The sequence below is a fragment of the Myodes glareolus genome, chromosome 9, assembly GCF_982192425.1.
Source record: "Myodes glareolus chromosome 9, mMyoGla1.1, whole genome shotgun sequence".
In the NCBI taxonomy this organism is placed as follows: Eukaryota; Metazoa; Chordata; class Mammalia; order Rodentia; family Cricetidae; genus Myodes; species Myodes glareolus.
In genome coordinates, this window is record NC_142034.1 from 45,018,667 (window position 1) to 45,041,168 (window position 22,502).

At 48.8% G+C, this 22,502-nt stretch overlaps 2 protein-coding genes and 1 pseudogene across 3 annotated transcripts; 1 reads left to right on the forward strand and 2 right to left on the reverse strand.

Annotated features, from left to right (window-relative positions):
* Nucleotides 1-761: 761 nt before the first annotated feature.
* On the reverse strand, nucleotides 762-4,554 carry Aldoc (aldolase, fructose-bisphosphate C). The gene is made up of 10 exons (XM_085695436.1): nucleotides 4,401-4,554; nucleotides 3,414-3,450; nucleotides 2,923-3,042; nucleotides 2,617-2,828; nucleotides 2,466-2,520; nucleotides 2,210-2,370; nucleotides 2,008-2,091; nucleotides 1,663-1,837; nucleotides 1,356-1,555; nucleotides 762-1,231 (listed from the first exon to the last, which is right to left on the reverse strand). The coding sequence occupies exons 3-10, from the start codon at nucleotides 3,032-3,034 to the stop codon at nucleotides 1,139-1,141; spliced, it is 1,092 nt and encodes a 363-aa protein (XP_085551562.1). The 5' UTR covers nucleotides 3,035-3,042; nucleotides 3,414-3,450; nucleotides 4,401-4,554; the 3' UTR covers nucleotides 762-1,138.
* A 611-nt stretch (nucleotides 4,555-5,165) lies between these two features.
* Nucleotides 5,166-22,488, reverse strand: Spag5 (sperm associated antigen 5). 2 transcript variants are annotated; one of them, XM_085695432.2, is made up of 24 exons: nucleotides 22,330-22,488; nucleotides 21,993-22,118; nucleotides 19,614-20,632; nucleotides 19,335-19,512; nucleotides 14,154-14,228; nucleotides 13,821-13,913; nucleotides 13,615-13,749; nucleotides 13,104-13,223; nucleotides 12,758-12,850; nucleotides 12,558-12,671; nucleotides 12,207-12,300; nucleotides 11,872-12,019; nucleotides 11,691-11,793; nucleotides 11,278-11,411; nucleotides 10,952-11,093; nucleotides 7,561-7,672; nucleotides 7,263-7,349; nucleotides 6,892-7,012; nucleotides 6,704-6,815; nucleotides 6,248-6,328; nucleotides 5,987-6,142; nucleotides 5,832-5,906; nucleotides 5,642-5,722; nucleotides 5,166-5,466 (listed from the first exon to the last, which is right to left on the reverse strand). In XM_085695432.2, the coding sequence occupies exons 1-24, from the start codon at nucleotides 22,378-22,380 to the stop codon at nucleotides 5,395-5,397; spliced, it is 3,522 nt and encodes a 1,173-aa protein (XP_085551558.2). In that variant the 5' UTR covers nucleotides 22,381-22,488; the 3' UTR covers nucleotides 5,166-5,394. The 2 variants fall into 2 exon arrangements, with proteins under 2 accessions (XP_085551558.2, XP_085551557.2); XM_085695431.2 differs by having other exon boundaries at nucleotides 22,300-22,480.
* LOC146893134 (guanine nucleotide-binding protein G(I)/G(S)/G(O) subunit gamma-5 pseudogene) lies at nucleotides 8,527-9,031 on the forward strand (annotated as a pseudogene).
* Nucleotides 22,489-22,502: the final 14 nt, after the last annotated feature.

The following is a 22,502-nucleotide window of genomic DNA, read 5'->3' on the forward strand; positions in this document are numbered from 1 at the left end:
GTACCTTCTTTACAGAGCCGTGTTAATACATATAATAGTGGTTTGAAGAACACTGCCTGGCAGAAGCACACAGAAACTGCTGAGCTAGCTGCTCTTTTGTTAACAGATCAGGCCACCAGGGCAGAGCAGCAATGATTTCTCCAGCTCACGGGACACAGCCAGTCTAGCTTCGCCCTGCCTCACACTCCAGCCCGGTGGTCAACATTCAGCGCAAAGCCCAATCAGTTCTTTCTTTGCCTAGCCTCTCAAATGGATCTCTTCTCTGTGTGGAAGTGGCTTTAGCCCTTGGCAAGCTCCTAGATACCTTCCTCAGCTCTAGCAGCCCAGAGTCTTTGGAGGTTTTCCTATTGGAAAGGGGCTAAGTGCACATTCCCCCTAAATGTGTCAGGCCCCAGCAGGAATCGGCAATGCTGCAATGGAGAACTGCCCACTCTCATCCCTGCTCGTCCTGCTGTCTCCCTCCCCGCTTTGAGCCCTGCACAGACTCTGTTTCAGGAGCTGCTCATCGTCCTGGCACCGCCGTCTGTTGCCTTGGATGTGGCAGTCCCTGGAGGACTTGTTGTCCCCGTTACACCCGCTTACAACTCCACTCCAACTTTGGAGATCAGCAGGCAGGAGCCTGAACGGGGTATGGTAGACCAGGTGAACCCTTCCTCCATAAACCTGAAGCCCAGTGAAACTCAGATCTCAGCTCTTCACCGCCATAGTCGGAGGGCTCTGACATAGGATGGACCAGCAGATCACACACAGGGAGAGAGGACTTTGACATGTGCAGCAGACAGCTGTGTTCTGCTCCTCTTTATTTGCTGTGTACTCGACGTGAGTCAGGGCTAGTGCACGTCCCCCGATCCCAAGGTCAAGCTACATCATCATGGGGAAACTAAGGGTTGACAGTGCCAGGGGAAAGGCCCACGTGTTCTGTGCTGACTTCTAGAAAGTCCCCCTGCCCTCAGACTTGGGGCGACTTTGCCTCCCATCCAGGGTTTTGGGTACAGCAATGTGAGATGGAGGAGGAGGAGAGAAAAAGATGAGTTGGTGCTGGGTGAAGACAGTGCTGTTCTGCATGGCTACTGGGCCCTGGCTGTGACTACGGGGTGCATGTTACTAGGCCAAGGGCTGTGGGCTGAGGAGGTGCGCCTCAGTAGGCATGGTTGGCGACGTAGAGCGACTGTGCTGCTGCCCCACCATCTCCACTGCCTTCATACCTGCCCTGGGCTGCAAGCCCATTCATCTGCAAAAGAGAACGGGGACAGGTAAGCAGGCTGAGCCAGACCACAGGCGTGGAACCCTGCCCAGTTTGGGATCTCTGGGTGGGACACATAATCTCTCCCCAGACATCACCTCTAGCTCCCTACCTCTGCCCGCTTGATAAACTCCTCAGTGGCAGCACCAGCATTGTCCCTTTGTCCTCTCCAGGCATTGAGGGCAGACGCCTGCAGGGCACGTCCATAGGAGAAGGTGAGGGCCCAGGGCCGGGGAAGTGGACAGCGATTGATGGCATTGAGGTTGAGGGATGCCTCCTCTTCGCTCTGACCCCCGGACAGGAAAGTCACCCCTGGAGAAGACAAACTGACTGGTCACTCTGTTTTCTCCAGGGCAAAGGATCCCTGCGCCACGGAAAAACCTGAAGTCAGACCTGAAATGATAGGAGCAATTCTGTACCTGGGACGGCTGGGGGCACAGTACGACGCAGGGCAGTGACGGTAGCCATGGCGATCTCTTCCGGGCTATACTTGATGGGACAGGCATGGCCAGGGGTTACCATGTTGGGCTTGAGCAGAGTCCCCTCCAGGTATACATGATGATCACTCAGGGCCTTGTACACAGCAGCGAGGACCTGAGGATCAGAGGTTTATGTGAGGTGGGAGACTATAGGATGTGAGGGTTCCGTACAGGCTTATTCTCTGACGCCCTAAGTGAGAGTGTGCCTGGATCTAAGATGCAGGAATGGGGCCCAGGCACCCCTGATGGCCGTCCCTGGTATGTCTGAGCTCAGCTGAGCATTACCTTCTCTGTAACATACTGGCAACGTTTGAGGTCATGGTCACCATCAGGCAGGATCTCAGGCTCCACAATAGGCACGATACCATTCTGCAAGCAAGAGTGGAGTAAACTGGGAGAAGCAGAAGATGGGACTCGGAGAAAGCTATGAAAGCGTGCCTCCACCAGGCACAGGGCACTCATTCCCCACCCAAACTCCAGCACACACCTGCTGGCAGATGCTGGCATAGCGGGCCAGCACATTGGCATTCTCCAGAATGGCCAGTGCTGAGGGTGTGCGATCACTGATCTTCAGTACACAGCGCCACTTGGCAAAATCAGCACCATCTTTCTTATACTGTGCACAGCGTTCCAGGAGTCCATCCAGCCCTGAAAACACAGTACCAGCTTCATCACCCTGCCCCTGTCTTGCCAACATTAACCATATCATACCTATGTGGACTTCACACCCGCCCACCACATACCTTGAGTGGTGGTTTCCCCATCAGTTCCGGCAAGAGGCACTACACCCTTGTCAACCTGCAAGAAAAAATAAATTGAAGGCTAGCCTTGCCACCCCTCCTACAGACACCAGTTTCTCCACCCAACTCCCACGCAGGGCCAGGGGCTATATACCTTGATGCCTACAAGAATGCCCTTATCCTGGATGGTCCGGACAAAGGGGATACCATTGTCATCTTTCTGGTAGAGTGTCTCATGAAAGAAGATAACGCCACCAATACACTTTTTCACACGGTCATCAGCGCTGAACAGGACCTGGCGGTACAGCCGGCGATTCTCTTCAGTATTCTCTACCCCAATTTGGCTCAGCCTTTTAGCCATGCTTCCTAGAAGCAAGCAAAGGGAGATAGCCTTGTTCTTTGGCTGGAACTCCTTGGCAACCACTCCTCAACCCTGCCCACAGGGTTACCTCTCACTTACCTACGGACTCATCTGCAGCCAAAATGCCTTTTCCTGGGGCCACAATTCGTAGGGCAATATCAGACAACTCCCTCTTCTGCTCAACAGAAAGGGCTGGGTACGAGTGAGGCATAGTGACAGCTGTCCGGAATGGAAACAAGATAGAAAAGCTAGACCCCAACTACTAATTCCTCTGCTTCCCCTCCTGACCAAACAGGCCAAATGCCCTGCTCAGCACGGGGCTGGGAGCTGAACAGCAGTCCTTGGCCTGAGTCCTGGGCATCAAAGTGGCACCAATCTCTTTGACAGCTAACAGGGTTGGGGCCCTAGTTCCCACATCTCCTTTTGTCCCTGGTGGGCACCCTTCCCAGCTCCAGGAGAGATGCAGGATGGGGGATGGGGAGGTGGCAAGCCTGAAGCTATAGGTCTTCCTGGAAACTGCTGCCCAGCTGAGAATGCCAACCCTTCTTTCATGGCCCTTGGCCCCTTCTTGAGGGAGACATAAAACTTGCCTTTCCTGCTTTCCCTTTCTTTTCTTCAAAACGGCCCCTAAGAAAAAAACAAAAATACATTTTCCTAAGATTTGTGAATAAGACATTTAATCCACACGATCCTCACATCTAGAGGAAGGCAGGAGACAGGGTAAAGAGAGGCGGTGGTACAGGTACCAGCCTGGCTTCCTATGCTACTGCCTGCTCCGCATACCTATGGTGGAGATCTGGCCCAGAGCGCTGCAAGTGCGGCAGGATGGGGCCAACAGCCTAGCTAGATTTACATGCTCCAGTACCAGGAGCATTCCCCAGTGTGCAACGAGGTGCAGGAAATAGGAAGGCCTGGCTCCCCACAGCTCACACTCCAAGTGGAGATCCAGAGGCAAAGGATTAAGGTTGAGGGAGTGGAGGGGGAAAGAGAGCCTGGGGGGAAGGTGGGACAGGTGATGGTGATGCAGACTAACCAGTCCAGATGCTCTTCCTGCGCCTATAGCCTACATCTGGGGACTAGCCGAGAAGGAGCAGAAATGGACTGAGATTAAAATGCCCAGGATGGGCTGGGTGGTGGTGGCGCACGTCTTTAATCCCAGAACTTGGGAGGCAGAGGCAGGCGGATCTCTGTGAGTTTGAGGCCAGCCTGGTCTACAGAGCGAGTTCCACGACAGCCAGGGCTGTTACACAGAGAAACCCTGTCTTGAAAAATCAAAAAAAGAAAAAAGAAAAGCCTTGGATGAGAGAGGCTAACCTAGTGAAAAAGTCCTGGAGGCTGAGTAAGAACGACTTGGAACTGGAAAAGCTGAGTTCTAGTTAGGAGAGCCAGGAAAAAGGGGGTTAGCAGGGTTTTTCTGAGCCACAGGGTTTTAAGTATACAGAAAGCTGAGGATGTGCGGCTAGACGGAGTTGAAAAGGTGGACCAGGGCCCCAGGGAGCAGAGCAAGGACAGCAGCAGCCAAGAGTCAAGGAGAAGAAACAGGGATGCTGAGCATCTCTGCCTCGCCTGGGACCTACCTGTACCAGTCAGCGGCAGGAGACACAGGTACAGCTCACTTCGGGTCGGGTCTGGTTAGCAACAGACTGTAGCTCAGTTCAAATTGGAGTAAATAAGGCAGCGGATGCCGCAGAGCTACGTGACTCCTTGGGGGCGGGACAGACACCTCCCGCACTGGCCCCGCCCTCTCCCCGGACTGGTCTGGGGTAAGGCCACGCCTTCAGAGGTGGAGCAGTGAGGTGGAGTGACTTCTCCGCCAGGGTCCCCAAGGTTGTTAAAGACGATGCCCCTCCCACATCACGGGTCCCCCTGCCGCCAGAACCCTAGAAGAATGAGGTGGACCTTATGTTTGTCTCTGCCGCAAATCCATGTTTTGCCGTGCAAGGCATTATGCTGAATGATGGGGATTAAGCCCGGTCTAGAGAAGAGTCGTGGAAACAATCAGCAGGTGGGAGGTGGCACGGATGCCCATCTACAAGGGTGCCCCAGTTCAAGGCATGGAATAATGAAATTGAGTTCCTGTTCTCTGGCCCACATTTACTAGTGCCTACCCCCTGGGGGTTGGGGAAAGCAAGTGAATGGAGTCTTTTCTATTCCCCCTAGGCAGGGATCCAGGGAACAGGCAGTCCATTGCCCATTATTTGTGGAAGCAAGAGACTCAAGCAAAGAAAAGCAGACAGCCCTGGCTTTAGCCTCAAGAGGAGGTGGTGAGGGTGTGAAGGGTGCCCAGGCACCTCCCTGAGTTCATCTGCCCACTCCTACCTCAAAAATAAGATACGGCGGACTTGAGAACATTAAATATACTTTATTAAATAGCATAAAATATAGTTGGCTCTACCCCAGTTGGTCGTGTTACTGGGAGTAAGAGACCCTGAAGGGAAAAGGAACGAAGTGGAGTCCAGCTTTCGGTTGTTGGCGCTCGTCTCAAACTCCCCAGAGTAAACAATCCTCCTGCCTCGGCCTGTGGAGCAGCTAAACTACAGGTGCCCAGCACTAGCCCACTCTTTCAGTTCGTTAGCTCAGAAACTCCAGCAGTCCTTGCAGCTCCTTGCAGCTCTTCACTACTTCGGGGACAGACAGCAGAGTCTGGAAAGAGGCAAAGAAAGCGGCTGTGAATCACAGTGCTGAGACCAAAGCTCTGGCCCGTGAGGTGGAGGAGAGAAACCTACCGGAAGAGGTCAGGCCCAGGCCCAGGCTGAGAACCAGAGCTGTGCTCCTCGGTCCTCCTGAGGCCAGGTTCTGGTACCTCCCTCATTTTTACCTCGTAGATATGCTGAATGGTGTCATCGAGTTTCTTTAACTCAGTGTCAGAGCGCCGAAGGTTCTCCTCAAGGATGTTCCTCTAAAATGCAAACAGGCTTCATAAACCCTACACGTAAAGACCACAACTAGAGAAGATACAAGCAATATGGCAGGGTGCTTGCTTGTGATGGAAGGAAACAATTCCTTACATGGCTCTGGTACTTGACCATCAGTTTTGCTTTCTCATTTTTCATCTCGAGGAACATGACCCTCAGCTTGTCCACCTATAAATATGTCCAGATTAATAGGGGCACAGCCTGGGGTCCCCATTAGGTGCCCAGATCCTTTGTTAACCCTAAATTACTTCCTGTGAAAGAGACACTTTCTCCTGGATCCAGTTGGTGGCTATCAGCTGACAGCTGGGGTCCAGCTGGCCCTCCAGGGCTTCCTGGAGCACTTTATTCTCTGTCTCTGCATGCCGCAGTGAATGTGTGAGCTCGGTCACCTCCTTCCTGAGACTCTGGGAACAAGAGCAGGGGTAACCCAACAACACCCGGGGCCTTTCTCTCCCTACCCCATCAGGCAGGAGAAGCACAGGCCCCAACCAACGTCACGAGACACATACTATGAGCTCACTACTCTTGTCTATCTGCCCGAGGATCTTCTCGCTCTGCTTCTGTATCAGTTCCTGGAGCTCCTTCTCATTCTGTGAAGAAAAAGAGAGGAAACATTGAGGAAAGGCTACCTTCTTTTACAGTCCTTGCCAGAAGGCAGGACAGCATGCCTGAGCTGTGCTCAGCCCTGGGGACTAGTTCATCAGTCCACTCTTTCTTCAGGGCCAAGAAGCATGGCAGGCACATCTTGGTTCCAGTTCTGCTTCAGTTCCAGGCTTCTCTGCTGGGTCTGCTTGAACGTGACAGGTCAGCCAAAGTCTCAGATATCAAATGTCTGGCCCCAAAAGGGCAAAACTAGGGCAGTAGCTGGAAAAGCCCCACTACCTAGATTCCTAGAGAGTGGCTCCCAGTGGGCCAGTGGAGCCGCCCCAGTTCTTTATCGCCCCACTTTAAGGTCCCTCCGTCACCTTGTAGCACAAGCACAAGGTCTGGTTCAGCTTCTCTATGTCCGCTTCCTTTGCCTTCTGGGCTTCCTGGTGCTCTTCCTCTTGGTCCTGCAGTCTGGTCTGCAGTTCACAGCTACAGAAGGGAAGTCGGCATCATTCCTGCACCCTGCCATCAGCACAAGGGCTGTCCCATCATTAACACCACTCACATTTTTCTCTGCAGGGCCCCAACGGCTTCTTCTCTAGACTCCTGCTGCAGAGAACACAGGCTCTGAAGCTCCAGTAATGTCGTACTCATCTCTGCCAGGCTCTTCTCCAGGTCTGGGGTCTCTGAAAGAGAAAGTCCTAGATATTGGTGCAGCCCTTCTGCCTAGGACGGGGTACACAACCACAGTTTCCACAACTTCATGTTCCCCACCCACAGGGTTTCAGTATCCGGAACACGACAGATCCCAAAAGACAGAAATAAAACAAGCCCAAGAATCGAGGTTTTTAGAGCAAAGCACTTCTCTCGGCTTTTGTCTGCTCATCACTACCACACTTGGAGAAAGGAGGCATGTTCCCTGGAGCCCGTCCTAACCTGTAGGCTGGGGGGACATGGCCGATGCTACTCGGGTGAAAGCACTCTTATCACTTCCAAGCAATGGCACAGGAACTGGTTCTGGTTCTAAAGCAAAAATAAAGCAGGAATGTTCAGCAACCTAGAAATTCAAGGCCACACTGAGCTACACGAGACCCTGTCTCTAAAAAACAAACAGACAATAAAAATAAAAAAAAAAAGCAGTGGTCATGGTCAGACAAGTCTAGCGGCGTGCATCTGTGCCAGCTGACATCAGGAGCAGGGCCACATTCCTCTCCTTGAATCCCAAGGTCTTCACCTTCATCTGCCACTGCTGTCAGGGTGTTTTCTGAAATGGTACTATCACTGGGCAGAGGGTGTTCCTGGGCTGGAGCACAGCCTGTGCTGGGTAGAATGATCTCTGATTCAGCCTAAGGACAAAGGAGAAAAACAAAATCAGCTGTTGAGTTGTATCTAGGGTGATTTCCTGAGCTTGGAGAGGCTCCTACCCTTCCAGAGTGAGCTTCCACTCCGCCTTCTGAAGGTCCTACCTCCAGCTTCTCACTGTGCCTTTCCCCGAACATGCTAAAGCAACATTTAGAATGAAAATCAAAACCTTAAATGTTTTAGCTCCGACTGTCCCTTCACTTATATATGGAGGGAGGAAGGCCTGCCTCTAATTCTTACCTGTGTTCTCACTACCCATGACTTGGCAGCTAACATGGCCATTAGTTCACCACTGGTATTCTTACTCTTTTCAACATTCTCTTTTTAAATTTTTTTTTTGTTATTTATGTATGTATATGTGTGTCTGTCTGTATGAGTGAGGACAGATGGATGTCAGATCCCCTGGAGCTGGAGTTACAGGCAGTTGTGAGCTGCCAGATGTGGGTGCTAGGAATTGAATTCAGGTCCTATGAGGTCTTAACCATCTCTCCAGGCCTGGCATCATTTACTTTCAAATACAGCAGGTACTTCCAGCTGTGCTTACTGGGCCTGTTTGATACTGATGACCAGGCACTCTGGAAACTTTTTCTCCTGGATCATGACCTTGGATTATGACCTTCCTTCATAAATAGGCCTTTCCTCAGCTCACAGTCTTTCCTTAACTCTTGGCCCTCACATACCTACCCAGGGTTCAGTTCTTGGCCCTTTTTTTGACTCTTCTTCCACCCCAAGTGCTTTACTTGTAGAACTCTACAAAAAACTCCACTTCAGCCCCGCCGCCCTGCGACCTGCCGCCCCTCGCCTGGACCGACGAGTTGGCACGGCTGTCCCTAGCACCATGTCGGGTTCCTCTAACATCGCCATGGTTCAGCAGATCCAGATGGAGGCTGGGCTCAATCACGTGAAGGTTTCCCAGGTAGCTGCAGACTTGAAACAGTTCTGTCTGCAGAATGCTCATCATGACCTCTGCTGACCGGAGTATCTTCCAGTACAAATCCCTTCAGACCCCAGAAAGTCTGCTCCTTTTTATAGTCGGCTATCTTGAGGTTTCTTGAACCAGTGGCTATTGAAGAGAACTAGATCTGGAGTCTGTACAGAAGCTTCTCTAACATGTGCCATAATACACAGTCTTTACTTGTCAATCCTTAACTCCTACCTCTCTGAATCTTCATGGATTTCTGTTTCACAAGGTTTAACTATTTTATATACACTGGCTGTAGCATACAATAAAACAGCATACAAAACAAAAACAAAAACCCCTCCCCCTCAGACCATCATTTCCACATGGATGACTCTTCAATCCCTTTCACTTAACTGGATTTTTTTCCCAGTCTCCGTGCCCAAAGAAAACCACTGATGATCTACCAGAACGTCCCACACTAAAAACTAGCATGTATAAAGCTAAGTTCACTATTTTCTCTATTTCACTCTCAAAAAGTTGTTCCCAGTTTAGTATTCGCTGTTCTAGATCCTAACAGGCAGCAGACTGTAGCCTGCCAACTGCTCACACAATGCTTCAGGCCACGCGCTTTCTCTTCAGTACTCTCAGTGGCTACTCCTGAGCTGCAAGGCAAAGCTGAATAATTGAGACAGAGCCAGATGCCCACAAGGCTAAACACTGATGACAGAGATATGGTCCCTGGATGGGAAAAGTACGCCAGGTCCAGTTTTAGACACCAGTGATCACTGGTCACTATTCTGCTTCTACATCCGCCACCAAGTTCAGTTATTTCTAAATCCTATATTTTTCATTTCCCCTCTTTTGATGTGTGTATGTGTGGTGTGCATGCATGTATGTATGTATGTGTATCTCTTCACATGTGTGTGTACACCAAAAGTTTATGTCAGGAATATTTTTGTTTTGTTTTTTCAAGACAGGTTTCTCTGTGTAACAGCTCTGGTTGCCCTGGGAACTCTTTGCAGACCAGGCTGGCTTCGAACTCACAGAGATCTGCCTGCCTCTGCCTCTGCCTCTGCCTCCTGAGTGCTAGAATTAAAGGCTTATGCCACCAATGACCAATCATTTTTATGTATTTATTTATTTATTTATTGTGATTTTGAGGCAGGGGCTCTCTACATAGCCCTGGATCACAGGATTAAAGGTGTGTGCCACCACCACCCAGCTGTGTATAACTTCCTACATATAGGGGTTTTTGTTTTGTTTTTTATTTTTCAAGACAGGGTTTCTCTGTAGCTTTGGAGCCTGTCCTGAAACTAGCTCTTGCAGGCCAGGCTGGCCTTGAAATCACAGAGATTTCAAGGTGGTGGTGCACACCTTTAATCGGATAGAGGATCTCTGTGAGTTTGAGGTCAGCCTGGTCTCAGAGATCTACCTGCCTGTCTCCCAGGAGACACCACTGCCTGACTTTCTTTAAATACCAATAAGCAAAGAAAATTAAGACAAGTGCCTAAGGACAGAAAGTGTGTCAGGAACACAGGAAGAAACCATGGAAAAGAAGAAAGCATTTCAAACTGAAAACAGAAGAGTAGATATGGGTATGGGACTATATGGAGCGAGGCGTGAATGGAAATGAGAGTGTGTGTTTGGTCCAGCCTACCTGGACCAAAAGGCTTGTAAACTGGAAGGCAGGAGAAGGTATAAGTAACAGGTTAGAGAGGTCCTGAAGATGACTTAAAATCATTGATGGTCACAGAATGAAGCAAGACTGGGGTTTTCAAGAAGTCTACACAGGCGGGAGAGGTAGTTCAGCAGTTAAGAATGCTTTCTGAGCTGGGCAGTGGTGGTGCACGCCTTTAATCCCAGTACTTGGGAGGCAGAGGCAGGCGGAGCGCTATGAGGTCAGGGCTAGCCTGGTCTACAGAGCGGGTTCTAGGACAGCCAGGGATACATAGAAAAACCCTGTCTCTAAAATAACAAACAAACCAAAAGAACACTTCCTGCTCCCATTGAGGACCCTGGATCAGTTCCCAGCACCCACATGGGCATTTCACCATAGCTGGTAACTCCAGTTCCTGGGAATCTAATGCCCTCTCTGGTCTCCATAGCACCTGCACACACGTAGCATATACTCACCTAGATGCACACACATAAGAAAATCTTTTTTAAAAAGGTCTATTCTACATAAGAAAGATGTAACTGGTGGACTGGGGAATAGGAATAAGCTCAGTGTAGAGCGTTTGATGACGCTCAGTAGTAGAGTGCTGTCTGATGTGTGCGGGCCCCAAGGCCAAATCTTAGAACTAAAAATGAAAAAGAAAAGAGAAAAAGATACAATGGCAGGGAAGAAAACCCACTGTCTTGCCTTGTTCTCCTTTAGCTTTGCCTGTAAGAAGAGGCTGAGACTCTGTAGCTGCTGGGTCAGCAACCTCAGCTCTTGAGAATGCTGGGATGTCTTCTCCAGGGCCTGTTTTTCATGCCTTGCTGTAGTGCTGGCCAGCTCAGCCCTGAAATTCAGGACCCCAAAGGTGAGAAAAGACCAGACACTGACTCTGAACGCTTCTCCCAGATCCTCTTTTTCTAGGCGAGACTTAACACTCCCATGGTTTTCTTCAGGGAGACTTTGGCTTCTGGAAGTATGGGTGGGAAAAAGCAGCATCGTGGGAACACAAAAAGGCAGCAGGTTCTTACTTCAGGCTCTGCACAGTGTCCCTGAGGGTCTCGCACTGCAGGCTGCGCTCCCGCAGCACTTCTAGTGTGGCTCTCAGCTGACACTCAATCTGGCCCAGCTCCAGGTGAGCAACTTGACTCTCTTGGTCTGCAAACTGGACAGATGGGAGAAGGAAGGAGAGGAAGGGATAGAAGGAAGAAAGGATGGAGAAAGGGAGGGAAGGAGGGGGAAAAAAGAGAAGGATAGAATGAAGGAAGGGAGGAAGAAGAGGGAAGAATGGAGGAATGGAGGGAAGGAGATAGAAAAGGAGGAGAGAAAACTTTAGAGCGTGGACAGAGACTCTCTCCAGTCCAGTCTTTAACTTCAGTTCAACCCCAGCAGGCAAGAGTCGCACTGAGGTTTACTCACCCCTTCTCCAGGCTGAACTGCTTACCTCCAGGGTCTCCTTCAGATCCTGCACCTCCTTGGCCAGCACAGCCCGCTGATGTTGCAGCTGTGCTTGTGTGTGTTGTAGCTCCATTTCTTTCTTTTGCCATCTGCCAACAGACCATCTATTAGATCCCATTCAGGCCTTCATGCTGGGCCTCTTGCCACAATAACCTGATAGAACTCACTGAGCAGTCTGCTCCTTGTTGCTCTGGGTAAGCTGACACAGCAGCTCATCCTTGGTGGCCAGGTCCTGGACACAGTGGGTATGCTGACTCTGCAGTTCTGTCAGCTGGCTCTCTGTGCTACTCAGACTCTGCAGCCGAGCCTGGAGCTCTAGATCAAAAGTATCCTGATGATACCATGGGAGCCTAAGTCAGAACCCCACCACCACCACACACACACAGTTTTGTCCCAAATCAAGTGCTCCGTCAACACCTCCCTACTCTTCTGCCACACGACAAGCAGGCCAATTGTTTATACGCACCTGCACACACAAGTGCACACACACTCACACACGCACCTGTGGTAAGGTGACTATTTTCCAACTTCAGCTGTTCTATTTGGCCTTTACAATCCTCTAGATGGGCAGAGATTTGTTCAAGTTCCTTTGAAACCTAGAAAAGACAGTTTCCTTCCTACAGTTCCTCCTGAGGCAAGAACTCCAGGACTCAGTGCAGCTTTTCCTTACAGATAACAGTGCAAACTTCCAGAACAGCAACACTGCAGAAAATGAAGCTGATCCCCGGGAACAAGTAGAGACAAGAAAATTACAGAAGCGAAGGCGCTGGGATCAAAGGAAACAACTGAGCTCCTGATGTCTTAAAGCCAAACAAAGTGAACGCAGGGCCTAAGCAGTCCCACCCCAAGTTACCTGCTCCTTTTCCTCGACTGCAGCATCACGCTCCTGAAGGGCCTGCCGGCTTTTGATTGTGAGCTTCTCTGTGAGTCCTCGAGCCCGACTCAGCAAAGCTGCCCATGTCCCATACTACCAAAGTAATTAGATCAGTAGAGCACACTCAAGGATGGAAAACTGCCTCTAAAGAAGTGGTTGTGATGGCCCCAGAAACTCACATCCAGTTGGACTGACATCCAGTCCTGCTGCAAGGCAGAAGTCAGACTCACTGTCTGCTGAGCCAGCTCCTCCTGCTCTGTGTGAAGCTCTGTCTGGAAAGCAACGATTATGGAGGCATACTTATGGGAGTATGGGACCATCTTGTTGGTGTCATCAAGAGCCCCAAGAACAGAAGATGCCCCAAGATTACCAGTTGAGTTGGGAGTAGTGGTACACACCTTTAATCCTTCACTCAGGAGGCAGAGATAGGCGGACCTCTGTGGGTTCAATGCCAGCCTGGTCTACATAGCAATTTCTCAACTATACAGTGAGAGCCTATCTCAGAAAAAAGGAAAAGACAATTACCAGTTGAGTCTGGGCCTCCTGTAGAAGGCCTCTGAACGTCCGCATTGATGTCAAATCCTGCTCCAGTTGGCTGATGCGCTGGCTAGCATGTGCACGGAAAGTCTCCAGTACTGCCTCTGCCTGTTTAGGGCAAAGGTCACAAGGACTCGGTATGTAAAAAGAAAACAGCACAAAAGGTCATAAACATAGGTACCCCAGCAGCTCTTTTTTTGTTGGTTTTTTAAAATTTATTTATTTATTTATTTATTTTATTTGTTTGTTTTCCAAGACAGGGTTTCTCTGTAACTTTGGGGCCTGTCCTGGAACTAGCTCCTGTAGACCAGGCTGACCTCGAACTCACTGAGATCTTCCTGCTCTGCCTCCCGAGTGGTGGGATTAAGGTGCATGCCACCAACTGCCCAGCACCCCCAGCAGCTCTTAATTCCCCAGGTCAGGCAGTTCTACGTCAAGTCACTCCCAGAGAACCTTGAAGTGGAGTCCTGCATCCAAGACCGGTCTCCGGCCACCTTACCGCATCTTTGTCTTTCAGGGCCATTTCCTCCCTGTGCCTCGCCTCCTCCCTTTCTGTTCGGAGGCTCTGGAGCTTTGCCCTCAGCTTCTTCAGGACATGAGAGCAGGAGGAAATCAGGGTGTCTGCACGCTGAGACTACAGAAGAAGAACGAGATACTGTGTCTTGTGCCTTCTTCTTGACTTAAGGTCGACTTCATGATGCTTACCTCCTGACTCACTGTCATCCTGTCTTCTGTCATGTGTGTCAGGGACAGGTGCAGCAAGGATATCAGCTCTCTAGAGACTAGCAGCCATGATTGCTGTGGAAAAGAAGACAGCAAGGCTATATCAGATGTAGTCATTAAGCAAGAAAGGACGTTGTAGGAAAAAAAGCCATTGACTGTCCCCAATTCTAAGTTCCAAATAGTGAGACATCCCTGACAAAGGTCTGGGATGTTCCCTTCACTGCCACAGCTATGTGCCACCATCTACTAACCACCCAGGACCCGCCGTTTATCTTCACAAGGGCACCCAGCGGGATAAGCTCCACCAACACTTACCATGACATTCCTGGCTTGCAGCAGGGCCTGTCTAATCTCTTTGCTGTCCTGAAGAAGTTTGGGTGTCTTAGTGACCTAGCCACAGAAATAATGGCACTTTTTAGATGGATAACATACACCAGCAGCCTCTAATGCTCCCTCATGCCAGTGACTTTCATATAAGATGAGAAATCAGGCTCACAATCAGCTGAAGGCAAGTGACAAAGAAAATCCTAGAGGGGCTGGCGATAATGGTAAAGTGCTTGCCTTGCAAATAGAAGGGCCAAAGTTTGACTACTCGGAGTCCATGTAAAAGGCTGAGTGTGCGGCTAGATAGATGGCTCAGTGGTTGAGAGCACTTGCTGTGCTCTTCTCATGTTCTACCCGTCTTCAGGAGACACAGGTTCAGTCCTTAGGACCAGCACTGAAATCAGGTGGCTCAAAACTGCCTGGAACTCCAGACCCAGATGTGACCTACAAGTATGTGGCCTCTGCAGATACTTGTAGACATATGGTGTACTGCACATATATTCAAGCACACACATACACATAAATGATAAACGAACTTTTTTTTTTAAAGCCAGATGCAAGTCAGGTGCCCCCTTTTAAATCTTTCCGCTGTGTTGTGTACATGAGGCAAGTGTGCTCTACCACTAAGTTACATATCTCCAGTCTGAAAGCAGGTAGCTTTTTAGTGAAAAAAAAGTTATGGAAGGTGGGTTGAGGGGTACAGGGAAGGAGGGGAGACAGGGAGAAAGGTCAGGAAAGATCAATCAACAAAAACATTGTTTGAAAATGTTATAATGAAGAAGGAAGCCAGGTGGTGGTGGCACATACCTTTAATTCCAGCACTCAGGAGGTGGGCAGAGCTCTGTGAATTTAAGGCCAAACTAGTAAGAGCAAGAGCAAGTTCCAGGACAGCCAGGGCTACACAGAGAAGAAACCCTGTCTCTTAAAAAAGAGAAAGAAAGAAAGAAAGAAAGAAAGAAAGAAAGAAAGAAAGAAAGAAAGCAAGCCTTAATAAAACCAATGTATCTTAACTAAAATATAAAATAGAGGCCAGAAAGATGGCTAGACAATTAAGAAGACAGGGAGGGGTTCAGTCTCTAACACCCACTTAGAGGTTTACAACCATCCATCCATCTGGGCATCTGGCACCCTCTGTTGGCCCCCATGGGCACCAGATGCACATGTGGTACATACATGCAGGCAAAACATACACATAAAATAAGGATTTTTTTTTCTTTAATTAAAAATAGCAGCTAGAGAAATGGCTCAGCAGTTACGGCCTGGCTGCTTCTCTAGAGGATCCAAGTTTCATTTCCAGCACCCACATTGTGACTCATAATTGTTTATAACTGTAGTTCCAGAGGATCAGATGCCCTCTTCTGGCCTCTTCAGGCACCAGGCACACAAAGGCAAAACCCACACATTAAAAAGAAAAAAAAAATCATTACACCATTACAAATTTACGCACGCCACCATGCTAGCTTTTTAACCTGTCTCCTGGGGATGGAAGGCAGGTCTTTAGGCATGTTCCCATGCACTTCACCAACTGACTGCTCTTGCAGGGCTAGAAAATGAACTTAGGCCTCATCTATGCTAGGCACCTGCTCTACGACAGTGCTATATCCCAGCCCTATTTAAATTATTTCTTATTTTCTTAATTTTTACTTACATGTATATGTGTGTGTACCTGTGTACATGCACATGGGTGCAGATACCCAGAGGTCAGAGATATCAGATTTCCCTGGAGCTAGAATTACAGGTGGTTTTGAACTGCCAGATGTAAATGCTGGGAACAGAACTCTGGTCCTCTGAAAGAACAGAATATGCCCTCAACCATCAAGTCATCTCCACCCCTATTTTCTTACTTTAGTTGTCTACTTTCTTATGGCAGAAAAAAATCTTAGCAAGAAGCTAGACTTGGTAGCAAACAGACTATAATCCTAGCCCTAGGGAGAAGGAGGCAGGATGGTCATGAGTTTGCTGCCACTTGGGCTACAAAGCAATACCGTGTTCAAAAAAGAGGGGAAGTTTTCATTAGCACCCAAAGGAAGACATCATAAGGGCACTGCAGAAGCAGCAGTGCTGAGTCACTGAGCACCGGCAGGCTGGCTTTCAGCAGGCAGTCACATTACCCTCGGGTCTCTGGGTCTCCGGAGTTTACAGCCCCTTTCCCAGCAAAGCGATCTATCTATGGCATTGTGCAGAAAGGCACAGAGTAACCCCCAAGTCTCCTGGACAGGACCACACACACTGCTCAGAGCTGGGCAGTCAGGCAGGTGATGAGATTAATGTGAAGGGGCAGCCAAGCGGCAAGGACATGCATGGTGATGGCAAATGGCTGAGGGAATGCCATTTCCTTTCTCTGGTTCTGCTTCAGTGGCCTCCCAAAGAACCTGGCAGCTTCAGAGGAAAGGATAGAAGGCAGATCTGAGGACATGATCTTGAGGCCAAGGACAAGAAAAAAGATACAAAGAAATTTCAAGAAAGAAATTGGTCAGCTAGAGAAACAAGGAACCCATGGTTCCCAGATCTGGGGGGAAAAGTAAAGTTACTTTAACAGCACTTGCAATCGAAGGGCGGGACTGGGGGCACCATCTCTTCCGAGCATCAATCACTGTAGTTACTATAGCCACATCCTGACATTTTCCATTCTTTCCCCAACACTATTCTCTTTCTTCCTAAGTGTGATGTCACAGCTAGCGTCGCCTAGAACGTCGCCTAGAACGACGCTATTTTCACTATTTCGCTCTTTATCACTGTTTTACAGCAACAACAACAAAAAAAAAAAAAAGAAAGAAAGAAAAAAAAAAAAGACAGGGTCTCACATAGCTCAGATTCCCTTAGCTCAAGGGCAGCTGAGGCAGACCTTGAATTCCTGATCCTCCTAGTCTCCCTAGTTCCACTTCCCAAGTGCTGGATTTACAGGTACACACAATCATGCCCTGCTAGAACAGAAGTCTTTAAACTACTTTCCTCTTATTCAAGTTTGATTCCCAGGAACCACATCAGACAGCTCACAACCACCTGTAACTCCAGCTCCAAGGGAATCCTCTATCCTCCAAGGGTACCTGCACATGAAAAATAAACCTTAAGGGGAGAAAAATATATCTTTTTTTTTAAAGATTTATTTATTATATATAGAGTGCTCTATCTGCATGGATGCCTGCTCACCAGAAGAGAGCATCAGATTTCATTACAGATGGTTGTGAGCCACCATGTGGGTGCTGGGAATTGAACTCAGGACCTCTGGAAGAGCAGCCAGTGCTCTCAACCGCTGAGCCAGCTCTCCAGCCCAAAAAATATATCTTAAGAGAAATAATTTCCTCTTGTACCTTTTTGTTGTTGTTGCTTTTCTGGCTACAATTTTTTCAGTACCTTTACTTAGTGTGTGTGTGCACATGTGCAGGTCAGAGGACAACTGGCAGCAGGTTCTGTCTGCCACGTGGATCCTTGGGATCAAACTCAGGTCATCAGGCTTGTTGCAAGCACCTTTACCCCCCAAACCATCTCAACAGTCCTTTTCTGGCTTTATTATTTTTTTTTTAAAGGAAAAGCCATCTCTCCAGACCCCTTCTCTCTCTTTTTTTTTTTTTAATATTTATTTATTTATTATTCATACAATATTCTGTCTGTGTGTATGCCTACAGGCCAGAAGAGGGCATCAGACCTCATTACAGATGGTTGTGAGCCACCATGTGGTTGCCGGAAATTGAACCCAGGACCTTTGGAAGAGCAGGCAATGCTCTTAACCACTGAGCCATCTCTCCAGCCCCAGACCCCTTCTCTTAAGTGTGTGTGTGTGTGTGTGTGTGTGTGTGTGTGTGTGTATGTGTGTTTTCAAACATGGTTTCTCTGTGTCCAGGAACTCTCTCTGTAGCTTAGGCTCTCGAACTCAAGAGATCCACCTACCTCTATGGATCTGGGTGATAGAATTAAAAGAGTGAAGATATGTACTACTATGCCTGGCCACCTCTCAGTTTCTGAGAGTGTCTCACCCTGAAGTCAAGCCTGGCTCTGCCTCCTGAGTGCTTGGACTGTTCATCGCCACGCCAGACACGGTCTCTGTGCAATTCTACATATGCTCTCTCACATCATTCATGACCATTATTCATTCCAGCAACACCAAAACCCTTCTGCTAAGTAACAGGCCTAACTAAGGCATGTCATCCAAGGCTAAGAACTCCTTTGGGGACATATGCCAAAAATCTTAGTGAGCTTTCATCAGAAATGTTTAATAAGGAGCTGGCAAGATGGTCATGCAATCCTGTCAACTCGAGTCCTATCCCCAGAACAAAAACAATGGATGAAGAGAATAAATTCCCAAAAGATAGCCTCTGGCCTCCAGGTGCTGTGTCTTGTACCCGTCTGTCCAACCGTCCGTCCGTCTGTCTGTCTGTCTGCCTCCTGAGTGCTGGGATTAAAGATGTGCGCCACCACTGTCCAGCTTTTTAAAAAGTATGTCCAGATCTTCTTCTTCTTCTTCTCCCTCTTCTTCTTCTTCTCCCTCTTCTTCTTCTTCTCCCTCTTCTTCTTCTTCTTCTTCTTCTTCTTCTTCTTCTTCTTCTTCTTCTTCTTCTTCCTCCTCCTCCTCCTTTTTTTTTTTTTTAAACCAAGACAGGGTTTCTGTATATAGCCCTGGCTAACCTGGAACTTGCTCTGTGGACCATGCTAGCTTCAAACTCAGAGATCAGCTGAGTGTTGGAATTAAAGGCATGTACCACTACCATCTGACAGTCTTCAACTTTTTTTTTTTAAATGTTTTTTCAAGATAAGTTTTTTCTGTGTAACCTTGGCTGTTCTGAAACTCACTCTATAGACCAACCTGGCCTCAAACTCATGGAGATTTATCTGCCTCTGCCTCCCAAGTGCTGGAATTAAAGATGTGGACCACCACTGTCCAGCCTTCGACTTTAAAAATAAATAAATACATAAAAAGACAGGCTAACCCCAAACTCTATAACCCAGGCTGGCCTTGAATTTTAGGTCATTTTTAGGTCATCTTGCCTTAGCCTCCCAAAACTTGGTATTATATGCATGTACCACCATTCCTGGCTCAAGTTCTCAGTTTTTGCACATAATCTAAGACTGAGTCTGTGGCTAAGGCATCCTTTTTTCCCTCTGGCAGCTTCTCAGCTTACTTTCTAAGGCAGAGGGTCCACCTTCGAGCTCTCTATCAGAAGCTGAAGCTCATACCTCACTCGGAGAGCTGTCAGTCTGTGTGCTACCGTCTTGAGAATCCCGGTGAGGGAGAGGGAGCTGCCTCTTCCAGGCTTGTAGCTGGTGGGAAAGAACTTCCAGCATAACAAGGGAGTTCAACAGGTTCTCTTCCAGGTCGTGTCGGGACAAGGCAGTCAAATCCAGAGGACCACAGCTACCACAGGAAAGCAGAAAAGACGACAGGAAGGAGAGAGATGTGAGTGGCAGGTCTAGGGATCAGCGCTCCAGAGGTGCTGGTCTGGAGGGGACACTTACCCCAAGAGGAGGCGCTCTGGCTCTGAAGCACTGTGCTTGGTGCCTGCTTCTGCTGGTGCTGGAGGAGTAAAAGAAGTTCCCACAGAACAGGTGGAGAGGGGTGTATTGCCCACGGCCGCATCCTGAAACATAGCGGGAAAGGATAACCTCTGGCGGAGATTCTGTAGCATGACTGACGTATTCACACCTTTTTCTAGCCAGGCCAGTGGGGACATCCAAGTCTCTGAATCTAAGTCAGGAATCCTGCTAGAATCTTCTGTAGTTGGGCCTGGAGCTTCCTGGGGTCCCATTTCTACTAGACTTGATATCAGAGACACGGATGGGACGTCTTCTGCATTTGCAGCCAGTGCTTGATGTTCCGATTCAACCTCCTCAGGGAATGCGGGAAAGCTTGTTTCCTGTATAACTCTGTACTCAACAGTTTCCTCCCCTGGATCTACGTGATCAACGGGTAAATCTTCAGTCAAGGCCACAGAGAGAGTCAAGACATTTTCAGAAGGTACTAAGTGCTCAGGGGCAGCTTCAGCGTTAACGCCTTGTAGGTTGTGGAACTGTTCAGAACAGGGTTCTGGTGGATATTCCGGGAGGTGAGATGGAGGGTCCTGAGATGTAGGTTGCTCGGCCCTAATAGAAACAACTTCTGTAAAGCTGTCTTCCATACAGGGCGCCACCTCCTTCTCCACCAGATCCTCCAGCCCCAAAGACTCATTTAGAGAGCTGCAGTTGATCTCTGCTCTGGTATCTAAGGGAGCCTCAAGCATCAGGTCTTGCTGCTGCCCTAGTGGGAAGGGCAGAAGAACCATGGTCTCAATTAGACTTTCATCCATTGGTTCTACTACAAAGTCATCCATTGTGTCTGCTGCTTTCTCTGATGTACCAAGAGGAAGGGTGCTCTCAGGAGGTGGGTCAGATTCACGTTGACAAGCTTCTATGGACTTTGAAGGATGACTGATCTGTTCTGAAAGGCAGTTGTTCTCAGGATTGATAAAATCCACTGGAGATAACTTGTTGTTCCTTTCCTGCCAAAACGAAAACAGTTGTCTAAGGCAGTCAATTTAGTCTTCAACATATGACTGTGGGTACATCCAAACTCAGAAAAAGCAAAGAGTCCTCTTGTTATCTTTTCTGAGGTAAGAAGCTAGTCAATCCTGGCTGGTTACTACACAGAACCAACAGTAGGGAAAGAAAAGTAGGAAGCCACTTGGACCCTTAATGCATCCCACATATAAATGAGGATCCAGCTGTTAGCATAAACAGACCTAGCATATCTGTTCATATCAGAGGGAGATTTTAGCTCGAATATGACTTTGCCATATCTTTTTCTAATTCCAACCTACATCTAAGAGCTATGGTAGGAGGGCTAGTACAGGGATGCGCTATGTTTCAAGTGCTGTCAGAATCTAGAGTTACTATACACAGAATAGATAAAGCTTTTCTGTTTTTGTTTTGTTGTTGTTTGTTTTATTGAGAAGGGGTTTCTCTGTAACTTTGCTGCCTGTCCTAGAACTCACTCTCTAGACCAGACTGGCCTCAAACTCACGGAGATCCACTTGCCTCTGCCTCCATTGCCCGGGAAGATAAAGTTAATGAAACAGGGTTGGAGGTACACAGTTCAGTAATAGTGTTTGCCTAGCAAGCACAAGGACCGAGGTTCAATACCCAGCACCACGAAATAAAATAACAAAGTCATGGTCCAAGGGGTGGGAGTGGAGAGTAAACTTTCATATTTCAAAAGAATAAGAAGCTTCATGGTTCCCAATAAGAGAAAGCCAAATGGACAGCAATTCTTAAGGACAATTTCCCCAGGCAAGTAAGTTCTTCAAAATGCCTTTAAAGAACCCTAGGGGTGCTGGGCAGTGGTGGCTTATGCCTTTAAACCCAGCACTTGGAAGGCAGAGGCAGGCGGATCTCTGAATCCCAGGACAAGCTAATCTACTGAGTTGAGTACCGGGACTACACAGAGAAATTCTGTCTCAAACAGCAACAACAATAATGGAAAAGACTTGACAAAAATACAGCTCGGTAAAGGTAGTTATGCAAGGTAATACTTAAAGTATTGGACCCAGGAAAATTCTGACTACTTCATAGGATACTGTCTCACTCTCCATAAATGAGCTTCATAAATGAGCCAGTGTAAGTATTTCCCGGGAATTTGGTAAAAGTCAAACCAACGGCTAAATAGAGATGCGGGTACTCAGTGGATTCGTTTTAACTACCCCAGGGCACCTCTCTGTTGGCCTGAATAGCTGTAAATGGATGTCACGGAAGTAGAAGGCTTCATTATCGCTATTAATTACGTTCCAGCCCTGGCCCTCTGTTCCTCTGAGCACTCGGCCTGGGCAAACAGCCCAGTTGAGAAGCTACCTAGGCGAATCTCACCTTCAGCTCCAGCTTGCGCAGATATGGGGTCAACGAGGAGAACATCGGCGGTCTTTTCTCTGAATCGGTGAGGGCGCCGGGCTGCAGTTTCAGCTCTCGGAGAGGAGTTCTCATAGCTGATTTTCCCTGAGAGAGAAAGCGAGTGTGAGGAAACCTGGCTCAGGCAAGCGCGCCCCTCCTCTCTCCCTCTCCAGGAAGTGTTTTCCCGCAACCGCCGGGCCGCGGGGCCAACAAAGCGTCCCGCTGCCCGGCTCCTGTGGGACCGGAGTTCACCGGCCTCGGCACAGCCGGCGCCCCGTCCTGGTACCTGCCCTCTCCGCGGGCGTTCTCTCCTCACCGGTTGGGGCGAAGGCGACAAGCCGAGATTCAGTGTCTTAACCCTCCACATCTTCAATTTGATCACTTTTCTAACTAAGTCGATTTAGCCACATTGACCCGCCGACTCAATTTGAACCCGATCCGCGCTTCCGGATTGGCTGTGGGGGGCCGCAGTACGTCGCGGTAGGCGGG

Bases quoted from the DNA above. Each gene is read 5' to 3' on its own strand.
- Aldoc (XM_085695436.1), bottom strand. From the start codon at position 3,034: ATGCCTCACTCGTACCCAGCCCTTTCTGTTGAGCAGAAGAGGGAGTTG. The intron at 1,556-1,662 runs GTACAGAATTGC...TGTCTTCTCCAG, and splicing joins TGTGCCCCCAGCCGTCCCAG to GGGTGACTTTCCTGTCCGGG. The intron at 1,232-1,355 runs GTAGGGAGCTAG...TCTCTTTTGCAG, and splicing joins AGTTTATCAAGCGGGCAGAG to ATGAATGGGCTTGCAGCCCA.
- Spag5 (XM_085695431.2), bottom strand. From the start codon at position 22,380: ATGTGGAGGGTTAAGACACTGAATCTCGGCTTGTCGCCTTCGCCCCAA. The intron at 6,816-6,891 runs GTGAGTGGTGTT...TCCCTTCTGTAG, and splicing joins GGGGCCCTGCAGAGAAAAAT to CTGTGAACTGCAGACCAGAC. The intron at 6,143-6,247 runs GTATGTGTCTCG...TCTTGTTCCCAG, and splicing joins ACAAGAGTAGTGAGCTCATA to AGTCTCAGGAAGGAGGTGAC.